Here is an 11,489-nt window from a genome sequence, read left to right as displayed (position 1 = left end):
GTTCTGGGAAAAACAGGGGACAAGGTCCTCATTTTCCTTCCATTATGATCCTTATGCACTACTCAGTCAGTTCAAAAGGGCTGTAAGGGCAGGGAGCTGGTAAGTGAGGATTATCTTTGCTGTAAGGAAACTCCTGCGTGTTGTGAAACAGTCCAGTGGAGAGACCGTTCATTCCTGCACTGGATCCATGGCTAAAAAAAGCATGCATCTAGAAATTAATCTTGTTCTGGCTGCCAGGATGGCTCAGGGGAATGGCAGCGAGCAGACTGATGCTTAGAATAGCTCTCAGCTTTCTCCAACTTTTTTTTTTTTTCTTTTTCCCCTGGAGATTCAAATGTTCTCTAGGTAAAGTCTAGAGAAGGAATAGAGGAAAGCATCATAAAAGCATTCTGTCCCACTGCTAGCTCCATGCTAGTGCCAGGCTCACCTTAAACAAGCAAACTATAGTCTATTTCGTGTGTGAACAGTTTTGACATGATTCTCAGAGTTTTTGTTTTAAGGGGAGACATATCCCAAAAGTGGCTTATTATTAAAACTTAACAATTATTATTTGAATTTTGTAGAACTCAAAATTTTCCAAGTGCTGTTACATTTTTTTTTTCAGGCACACAGAACCTTCTGTATTTTCCAAGGTTTATTAAAACTCAGCACAAGTAATTCAGATAGTGCGGTCTAATGTACCCCAGTAGAAGCTGTACTGTCCTGCAGATTTAAAATGTTCCCTGTTAATAGTTGCTGTGTAGCAAATTCCTTTTGGTATTTTGGTACTCAGCAATTTGGCTTGGAGAAGTTTAACTTTGAAGAAAATGCTGGAAGGAAGATTAAGCTTTTGTTTTTCAAGAGTAGCTGCTACTTTGCTTCAGTGACAGGTCTTGCAGCAAACAGTCGATACTCATTGGTAGATTTGCTTATCAGACTTCCACATTTTCCATTGCGTAATTTTATCATTCCTTCTTTAATTCCCCATCTTTCTGTATCTCATTTCTAAAAGTGAACCTCTCAAAACCTCATGAAGTCTTAGTCCTCATACCATTATACATTTGATGCATTTCCTAGAAGATAGTGCTTTAGTTTTTTGGGGTATTTCAAAGCACACATTGAATATGATGTAATAATACGATGTTTACAGATTTGATCACATTTTTGATGGGTATGATTAAAATGTATACAAGCATCTTAATAACAAAAATATCATGAAAATATAAACATAATTCTAAGATAATAGGATCTTTTTATGCTACATTAACAACGAAGAAACTTCTCTTCTATTTGGACATTATCTCTGCTTGCTTGTTCTCATACCAACCTTTGAAAAACAGAAACAAAATCTGGTATCTTCAAACAGGCCCTGATCCAAAGGTTATAAAAATTAATATCTATATTAACTTCCATATTTATATTATATAATATTTATATAATATAGGTTTGATTCATTGAATTCTCAGTTAGGACACTTATAGTTATGTATTCTGGAGATAACGATGTATTTCAACTACTTGTCTTGACTCCCTTTTTAGACATTCAATAGAAGTTGGTACTTGTAGGATGGTACTCACTTGGTTACTTTAGAAGGCCACTTTTAAATGTCTCTCATTAAAATGTAGGTATCATAATGGGTCACATAAACATGGTCTGAAGAGCGCCTACTTCTCTCCATTGTCTATTCATTGAATTTAGATAACAAGTTGTAGACAATAGAGTCCACATTTGACCAGGTGAATCCTACCTTCTATGCCTGGAGTAACAGTTCAAGCTGGAAGTGAATTTGCAAATGACAGTATTTATCAAGAGAGATGTCTTCAGGTACTAGGAATAAAGATATTAATTGCAGTGCAGACCAGTTTTTCATGAAACTCCACCCTGATAGCTCTGGGCAAGTTTCAGTGCACGGCACGCCCTTCGTCAGCGTAGCATAAAACATTTTGACACATTCCATCATCAGAGCCTGCATCAGAAGTGTTATTACTGAGCACTTCTGTGAGAGCTTTATATCCTATGCTCCTGTCAGTACTTTCCAGCAAATGCAAATTCTTCAGGCTTACATCTAAGCAAGGAATGTGCCCTCCTAATACCATGGAATGATCTTCCACCTACCTATTCGTGGTATTCATTATAATTTTTGCTCACTTGCTGTGAGTGATAAAACAGATTTTTGCATCCTTCCTAGTTCCATGAGTCACTGTTTCTTTTAGGACCTCATCCAAAGCCTACTGAGAGTAATTAAAAGATTTATCCATCACCTAACTGAGCTCTGTTGCAGACCTTCAGTTCAGTGATGCATAAGGTTAAGCTTTTGAAAAGATAAAATATTGTGCTGGAAGAGACGATAGTGATCTTCTAGTTCAAATTTCCACATAACATAGCTCTTCAGATTTCCTTGAATTTGTCTCATTTCATGGAAACATGCTTTGTTTGCACCAAAATGCTTGCTGAATCCAACTGTATGTCTGACCAGCCAAATTCACTGGCTAATGCTAAAACCAGGATGGGGCATTGACCATTCAAGCCCTTGCTGCTGTAATTCCCCAGTATTTTAAGTACTGTAGTGGTTAGGTTTTTGCATTTACCAAACAGTACTATTTGCTTCATGTGATATTGGAGAAAAGCAGACCTCGCTGCGCATGTGTTAATTTCCAGCCTGTCTGCACACAATTTGTAGTGTTTGGTAGGTTCTGCGATCCTTCTTATTTACCAAGGCAGAAGCTGCTTTCCAGACCCATTCAGGAATTATTGCAGTTTGCTGTACTTAAATAAACACATTTTTATTTAGCATATTCTTAGGCCACAACTCAGAGGTGTGATTTCAGCTTATACTGATACATATATTCAAGTTAGATTTAAACTAAATAGCACAGGAGCAGACAACAGCATAATTGTTAGCTGCCTGAGAATGTAGCCAGTGCTGTAGATGAGTTTTGCAGACTTATAAGCTCTGTTTGTCAGAGAACATGAAAAAATAGCAAAATTAGAGGGATTAATGTTGTTAGAAGTGAAATTTTCATTACGGTGACATATCACAGATCAGTAAAACTTGAGTCCCGTAATGCTTACTTAATTCCAAAACGTGAAAATGAACAGAGAAGGATTTTTCACCTAGCTTTCCCGGTTGGCATGCCGAACACAATGACAACCTGTTTTACCCTCCCAAATTGTGTCTCCAGAGTATCCACTTCACTGGCTTGGAGCAGTTGAATATTATTAAGACCTTTCATGCTAGGTTATATGCTTTCAAAATTATTCCTAATATGCAGAAGTCTGGTCCAAAACAGATTTTCCTCACAAGGTGCTCTCAATAAGTTGCTGTGCAGTTCTGTGCACAAATTAGTCTCCCAGGTGTTTGTCAGAGCCAGGCATTTAAAACCTCATTTAGCCCCGAGACATTGCCAAATGGTTGCTTCCATAGTCTTGAAAATGATGTGTATTTGGGCTAAGGTATTTTGTTTAGCTGAAGACAGATATCCGAGCAATTTAATAAGAGTAAAGTAATCATTTTTGTCTGCCTGTTCTGAGCAGACTGATTTTTTTTTCAGCTGAGGATGTTTTGTACAGTACCACAGAAGCTGGTGGGGATGCAAAAGCTTTTCAAATCTAGGCATCCCTATGTTTAAATTTGACCAATTTATTGCAAACTCAAGTGCCGCCTGTTTTTGTTTGAGTTACCAGTCTGAGCTAGATCAAACTAAGTAGTGGCATGTAACTGCATAACGAGAGCCTAGTGTACACAGCCGTAAATGGAAACGAGCAGATTAACAGAGTGCAGGGGGATGGGACAGTCCGGTAATCAGTAAGGCTGTGTGATAAATTACGTTTACCTGAAGCACAAGTCAAGACCAGCTGAACACAGAGTTTAATACTTACTGAGCATCAACAGGATACCAGCTCAGCCCGGTGCTCTATAAGTATACTTATTTTCCAATTACTCCGGAGTCATTGTTATTTTTTCTGCAGTTGTCAGTGAGAGAGTGTGTGCAGAGGAAGCCTGAGATACATGTTGTAATTATAGCGTACACTCTCTATAGGGCTGAACGTGGCTTAAAATTTCCTTATTTTATCTTGTATCTGCTCACACTCCACAGTTTCCTATTTACCCATCTACATACTGTGCTGATAGCTATCGGTGGGGTTGCGTGGCGTGACTCCACCACAGGGAACTCCAGGTAGGATTAGGATGGGAATTAAGGGGTATGTCCAGGTAAATCAGACCTTCAGAAATCTCCAAGTAGTGGGATGGTCCAGCATTTACTTAACCTCTCTGAGTGCCTGGAAATACCTTTAAGAAATGGAGCTTGACTGTTGTTGCGGGATGGCATCAAACACTTAATTTCTGTTTATCCATATCTTATCGGAGTTAAATTTATTCAGCACAGATGAAGTTGTAAGATTAATAATCCTTTTCTTCTCTTACTTCCTGCTGTAGGATTTCTTTATTAATATTTTAGTAGAATAAGAGATCAAATACATTTGCAAAGAGTATATTTAAATAACTAGCCCTTGGGGAAAAAAAATGTGGCTCCACAATACTGTTGCACAACTGGGCAAAATCTGTGTCATTTGCAAGCGTTTTCATTAATGGACTTTCAGGCCACATCCATACTAATGAATCAAACAGTGCCAGCAAATGTTCTTGGGACTGGAAGTTCATTGTCTCAGCCTCAAGCTGTCCTTGGCACGTCTGTGCTCTGGCCAGCCAGTGCTCTCTTGCAAAATTCCTCGTACTGCTGTGGAGTAGCACGGTCCACGGGCCGTCCTTGGAAGGAAGTTTCCATGTGGCCACCCTCTTTTGGAGACTGAGAGAACTACCCAGCATTGGCAGGTGTGGTGGAGTGACGGCTGGTCTTGGTGTCAGAGACTGGCAACGTGCGTGCTGTCAGTGGCTTGACCACCCCAGGCTGCGGTGTTCGGGATGCAGAGCTACTTGTAAGCACTTTTTCCCCTATCTCCACGAAAGGCAGAGTCGGGGACCGTTCCTCTTCCCTGCCTGTTTCTCAGGAGCAGTGAGTTAAGGACTGACAAACAACAAGAGCAAACATCTCCCAAACTCTGCCTCGGCATGCACCTTTCCCAGGCGCGGAGCTGCCAAGGCCGACCTCCCCGGCACCAGCCATGCTTGCGGTGCCGCCACCCCTCCGGGGCCTACAGAGGCGGCACCCGTGGAAGCGAACAAAACCAAGTGTGAGCGATGAGGGAAGACTGCATGGCTGCCCGAGAGATTGTTAGAGGATGGTGTTTACGTGTGTTCATGGTGTTTGCTGTTCACGTGTCATTTTCGTAAGAACAAAACATCAAGAGAGGTTTCTGTCTGGGACTACAGGTGCGGTGCGTGTGACACGGGGAGTGCCAGGCGGCGCTTCTGACGGCTTCTTCTGAATTTCTAAACGCGAAAGGCTCCAGATGAATCATTAGACGTGTCTAGCCCACACAGCTACCGTAACATCCCACGGCAGCTGAGGCTCACCCGAGCTTCTTCTGCGCCCGACAGCGGGTTAAGACCCGACTTTACTTTGCAGCCACCGGGCACAGCACCCCACCGCCCGCCCAGCCCGGGCTCCCCCTTGCCCTGCGCCCCCCGAGCCCCGGTCCCGGCCCCGGGGAGCCGCCGCCGCTCGGGCGGGGGCTGCAGGCGGGGCCGAGCCCTCCGGTGCCGGCCTCGGGACCGCCCCTGCGGCCACTCCTGCGGCTGCCGCCGCCGCCGCCGGGCCGTGAGTCAGGCCGGGGCCGGGCGGCCTCTCCCCGCCCTCCGCGCCCGGCCAGGCGCCTCCCGGGCAGCGCGGACGGAGCGACATGGCGCGGAGCCGCCTCGTCCTCCTCATCTTCCTCCTCTGCAGCTATGCCGAGGCCGGGTACGTGGGGCCGGGGGGGCAGGCAGGGAGCTGGCCGGCGGTGGGGCGCTGCCCCGCGGGCTGCCTGAGCGCGGAGACCCGGGGGTGCCCGGGGGGCATCGCTCCCGTCCGCGGCTCGGGAGGGAGGAGGGCTGGAGCGCGAACCGCGCCTCGTTCCTTGCGCTCGGGGTTTTGTTGGGGGTTGCACCGCGCTCCCTGCCCTTTCTCCCTCTGCCCGTTTGGTTTTTCAAACCAAATGCATTGGGACGGGTTGTCCGGGGAGGTGGTGGAGTCTCCGTCCCTGGGGGTGTTCAAGGAAGGTTGGACGCGGTGCTTAGGGACATGGTTCAGTGGGTGACATTGGTGGTAGGGGGATGTCTGGACCAGATGATCTTGGAGGTCCTTTCCAACCTTAATGATTCTGTGATTCCAGACCCACGTTCCTGGTGATGGTCCCCTGGAACATCAGGCCCGGAGCAAGCATGACCATCGGGGTGGCTCTGCTGCCGGGCAGCCCGCCGCAGGTCACCGTGAGGGGAGAGGTGACCAGAGACAACAAGACCATCCTGAGCAGGGAAATGGTCTTTGAGAAAGGTAGGGTAACGGCGTGGATTTAGAGCTGTCCTCTTCCACTTCTTCCACAAAGTATCGCGGCTCCTAAATGGTACTAAAATGCAAACTTTTATGTTACCGAGTGGGGTGCAGTAATGGGAAAGCAGTCGTGTGCGCTGCTGGCTGTGTGTGCAGGTGGATAATGAGAGGTTTGTGTGGGTGTCCTAACTCACTGTAAACTCTAAAAATAGTCAGATGTTGGTGAAGTGTTGTGGGATTTCTGAGGTGCCCGAAGGCACTCTGGTCAGTTTCATCAGACCACCGAAGAAGATGGTGAAGAAGCCGCCTGTCTCACCGAAAGGCTTATTGTTAAGGTGCAAGCTGGGAGCACGTGAGAGGATGGTAAGTGTGGAACAAACAACTTGATAGAGCATCTGGGCACAGCTGCTGCTGGTGCCCTAAGCAAAGGAGAACCCGAATTCAAGAAGAAAGTGGGAGTCACCTTCAAATACTGTCACTTGGAAGCTTCTTGTGTTTGTGGAAGGCTCAAGAGCTGAATTGTGGGTCAGCTTGGGGGACTGAAGCTAAGTAAACCCTAGAGCAACCTGATTTAGTTTATGCCCCCGTGGCGGTGTTAGAGGACATTGTGGCAGGTCTGAGTAGCTGGAGAACTGAGATATCCTGGTCACTAATGCTTTTTGTAAACTCCTGCTGTGAACAGAAGCATAAAAATGTACCCCCTGAGAACATCCCTCACGGGAAATAAAATCTTTTGTCTGGATAAGCCAGCTTTCAAAGTGCTCTTAGTATGAAGCAATATAAATGACAGCCATTTTATTTGCCAAAAGTGGAGTTGGGACAGTATGAGGTCCTAGAAAAATCTACACTGCTATAATGAACTTTCTCCTTGCTGCTGCCAACTAATATTTCAATTAAGAAATTATAGTTAATGTAGATGCCTTAATTGTAAGCATCACACATCCATTTCAAAGGCTTCAAAGACAGCCTACCTCTCTTTACAATCTGTATAGAAGGCTGAAGCTTTCTATATGCCTGCTCAGCTTATGGAATGATGCTTGACAACTAAGAGTTGCTGATGTTAGAGGAAATGGTAGATGAACAGTAAGAGGCATGGCACTGTATCAGACAGAGGAAAGAATATATAGAATCATAGAATCATTTAGGTTGGAAAAGACCTCTAAGATCATCAAGTCCAACCGTTAATGTTGCATTGCCAAGTCTACCACGAAGCCTTGTCCCTAAGCACCACAGCTACACGTCTTTTGAATACCTCCAGGGAGGGTGACTCACCCACTTCCCTGAGCAGCCTGTTCCAATGCTTCACAACCCTTTCAGTGAAGAAATTTTTCCTAACATCCAACCTAAACCTCCCCTGGAGCAACTTAAGGCCATTTCCTCTTGTCATATCACTTGGTGCTTGGGAGAAGAGGCTGATCCCCACCTCACTACAGCCTCCTTTAAGGTAAATGTAGAGCGCGATAAGGTCTTCCCTGAGCTTCCTTTTCTCTAGGCTAAACAACCCCAGCTCCCTCAGCTGCTCTTTGTAAGACTTGTTCTCTAGACCTTTTACCAGCTTTGTTCCCTTGTTTGGAGACACTCCAGCACCTCAATGTCCTTCTGGTTGACAGGGGCCCAAAACTGAACATTGTATTCAAGGTGTGGCAAGTGTGTTACTTAAAATGTGTATACTGTTTACACTTAATGTTAATCCTCAACATTCTATGTAATTTTTAAATATATATATTTGATTTTTTTTTAATTTGATGAATGGAACAGCAAAAAAAATGGTACTGAGCATACAGTGTATTTCTGCTTGTGAAAAAAAAAATTAATATGTGAACATCCATTCTTTAGAAGTCAAGTGATATAATTTGTTAGTCATTTTTTCTCTGTGAACAAGTATGTAAGCAGAAGTGTTAAGGGTCAGGAGTAAGGGAACTGCCCTGTAACAGAGGATGTGGTGTTGAGGGTGTGTATCCTCAGATGCTACAGGATCAATTGTGAATAGAGTTACTCAGAGGGAAGGCATTTTGTCAGAATAAGACTTTAAATGTTTAGCTTGTTTTCTGAAGAATAAAATGGTCTTAAGGTAAAATGTGTAGCAATAGTGCTGTAGTTATGCTAGTCTAAGAATTTAACTGAAGCAAGGCCTGGGGAGGTTTTATTAGGCCAGCTGCTGCAGTTGAAGGCAAAAATCCAAATATCTCCAGGCACACAGAATCTTCTTTAAATGACATCACTGCTGCATATATTAGTGCCCAGAAAATGTTGCTTTATCTGTCATTTGGGCCTGTTAGGTTACACAGAGTGGCTCATACAGAGGTATTAGTATTCCTGTGGTGCACATGAGCTTGGGAAGTGTTTCTACCACGTGTCTGTGCAAAATAAGGATTAAAGGAGGCAGGGTGTACCTGCAGTTCTTGACTGTGGTAAATATCCAGGCAGCTGAGACTGATTGCCTGCCTTGGTTAGAGCACAGCATTCAGTGGCAGTGTTGCCAAAGCTGGCTGAATTGTGCTCTGTATTTTTCCTTGCGGGGCGGCAGCAAAAGCAGGTGGCTTACTGCTTTGAAAAACCTATCTGAAATAGTTTTATTTTGTTGAACACTTTTTTAGGCAGACAGCTTCCCTGGTTTGGAGTGCAAACATTTGTGCTGGTGGAACTGGGACGGTTCAGAGTTGGGAATTAAAGGCCGAGGCTGGAGGACAGGCTGAGGACAACTTTTTTTATTTGTTTAGTCTTGCAGGCTGAGTTCAGCCAAGTACCTAAGCATGAGAGCTTTTAAGTACCTGTCTGACAAAGTGCATCTGTGGTTGCTTAAAGGATGTGCTCTGGTCCTCTAGCAGCAGCTCAGCGTGGTGCATGTGATTGTGTTTAAATTTCTGAGTTAGTTCCATAAAACAATCTTGTTGAATGAGAGGCACAGCTATTTTCTTCTTCATATAATGTAACTCTTGCTTTATATTAAAAATAGAGTGCTTACACTGTAATGGTTGATCAAACATTCACTGGTTTAACATTACAAGAAGGGGACTTTTGATTCTGAGCAATTTTTGGAAAACTGACCTTTAGAGAAAGACTGCAGGAATGGAACTTGGTTCATATCCTCTTCCCTGCTTTGCAACTAACTAAGGGAATAGAATTAGTAATTATTACACAACACATAAGTAATTATTAACATATATAGAAAAAATATAATTATTAATTATATTTATTAATAAGTGGCAAGTTTATATTCTTTGGCCTAAGTGAGAATGTGTGTGTGCATGTGCATTTAAACAAGTGCAGATACTTAAAGCTTGGCTCAGCATAGCAGAATCCAAGTATAGCAAGGGAGGTAGCTTGAAGACCAATGTTTTGGTACAGAAATTAAGTTGATTAATTGTAATGAAGAGAGACCCACTGAATGTCTGCAAGCAGTGTGTTACTGCTACAGATAAACTCTGTGTAAACAAATGCAGCAAAAGTTGTCAGTGTGTAACCAGGAGAGAATAGGCTTCCATTATCTACAGTGGACTCAAGGAAAACACAAAAGCAGTAATTAAAGCTGCTTCTGTGTGCCATATCAAGCCTTGACACATTTTCTGTGGGGATGCAATATCAGAAAGATCCTCACGCTGATAGAAAATGACTGCAGAAGAAAACAATGGCTTTCATGCAATCCGAGCTGTTGGGTTTTCTGGGTCAACAAATAAAAATGATGGGAATAACAGACAGGCAAGTTAAATTCTATGCATGAATGGCTTGATTTTCAGTGATTACAGTGAAGGGTGGTTCTTACCAGGCCTATACCAATACCAGTGATTGATCAGTAAAGATGTAATTTGAATTGGCAAGAAGTGTTGACTTGCCAGATTTGCTACCTAGGCATTGCAGTACGTGTTAGTGTGTGAGAAAACCTTATACCTTAACTGAGAGAGCCTCTGAACAGTCTGCTTTCTTTATGGGTGCTGGAATGATTTGGAAAAATTAAGAAACATACAAGTTGAAAAAACTAATTAAAGAAAGGCTTTCAAGTATAATGAGGTGTCATCATTTACCTAACTTCTTGAACAATTTTAATTCTTAAGAGTAAGGTTTGATTAAAGCTGGTACGTAATGCACTACGCAATGTATTTAAGGCATGGTGAGTGAGAAGTATTCTGAGAACTCTATAATCGGGTTTAAAATAATTTGGGTTCCCTGTAAATTGCTTGTAAATGTTAATTAGTTTGCTCTGTTTTTCTATATTTCTTCTACAGTGCAGTAAACTTGCTTGTTAACAGAGGGAACTCTGAAGTAAGAGCGTGGTAAACACTCAGCCAGGATTTACGAAACATGACAGACTTTGGGAGAATGTCTGTCAAGTACGGACATGTAGTGATCATCCATATAGACAATGGAAATTCTGCTTTTACCAGCAGGCATGTTTTGCATGCTTAATAATATGGTTCCGACCATGTTAGTATGTGAAACAGTGAAAAACACAAGGGATAGTAAGTTGTAAAGTAACAGCTAAACGAGAATGAACGGCCTAGGCATGCCAGTCCCTTTTGTTAAGTTGCCTCTGTGCCTTATTTCAGGATGAAATGACTGGCTCATTGGTGACTACAGAATCTGTCCTGAAAATATAGGACTGTGGGGTAAAGGATTTTGCTGACAGTTCAGTGGGACAACTCCTTTCTTTGTAATTCTGCCTGAAAGCCTGAAAAGTGAAACAGCAAGCGAGCAGGAGCACCATGTTTTCACATGCATGCTCTCCACCTCCAAACATTTGTGAAATACTCCACATGAAAGATAAGTTGTCAAATATTCATCACACACAGGTAACTGATGCAAAATCGGAACAAGGGGGAAGGAGGTGTTGGGACTGGATGCAGAGGCAAGGGAGCTAGTAGAGAAGAGGGCGCTCTCTTATGGGCTTTCATCTCTCTGGAATACATGCAAGAAAAACCACAGGTTTCCATGGCTGTTGTTGAATCCATCCTAGTTTACTGATAACAAACCCATTAAGTAGATCGCAGAGAAATGGAAGTACCAATCCCATCCAATTCTTGAGCTTTATGTTATTGGTTGTGTGGTGTTTGAGGCTTGAGGGAGAGAGTCCTTCTGTGGCTT

At 43.3% G+C, this 11,489-nt stretch overlaps 1 protein-coding gene across 1 annotated transcript in view; it reads left to right on the top strand.

Moving 5' to 3' along the window:
* Positions 1 to 5,291: 5,291 nt before the first annotated feature.
* Positions 5,292 to 11,489, top strand: part of CD109 (CD109 molecule) — an 82,408-nt gene continuing 76,210 nt past the window's right edge. The window contains exons 1-2 of the mRNA XM_080585968.1: positions 5,292 to 5,840; positions 6,253 to 6,413. Of these exons, the coding sequence (XP_080442094.1) occupies positions 5,782 to 5,840; positions 6,253 to 6,413 (220 nt within the window). The 5' untranslated portion in view covers positions 5,292 to 5,781. The remainder of the gene's footprint in view (positions 5,841 to 6,252; positions 6,414 to 11,489) is intronic.

This window comes from Anser brachyrhynchus, assembly GCF_964034855.1.
Source record: "Anser brachyrhynchus genome assembly, chromosome: 3".
Taxonomy (NCBI): domain Eukaryota; kingdom Metazoa; phylum Chordata; class Aves; order Anseriformes; family Anatidae; genus Anser; species Anser brachyrhynchus.
This window is presented reverse-complemented; position numbering and strand designations above follow the sequence as displayed.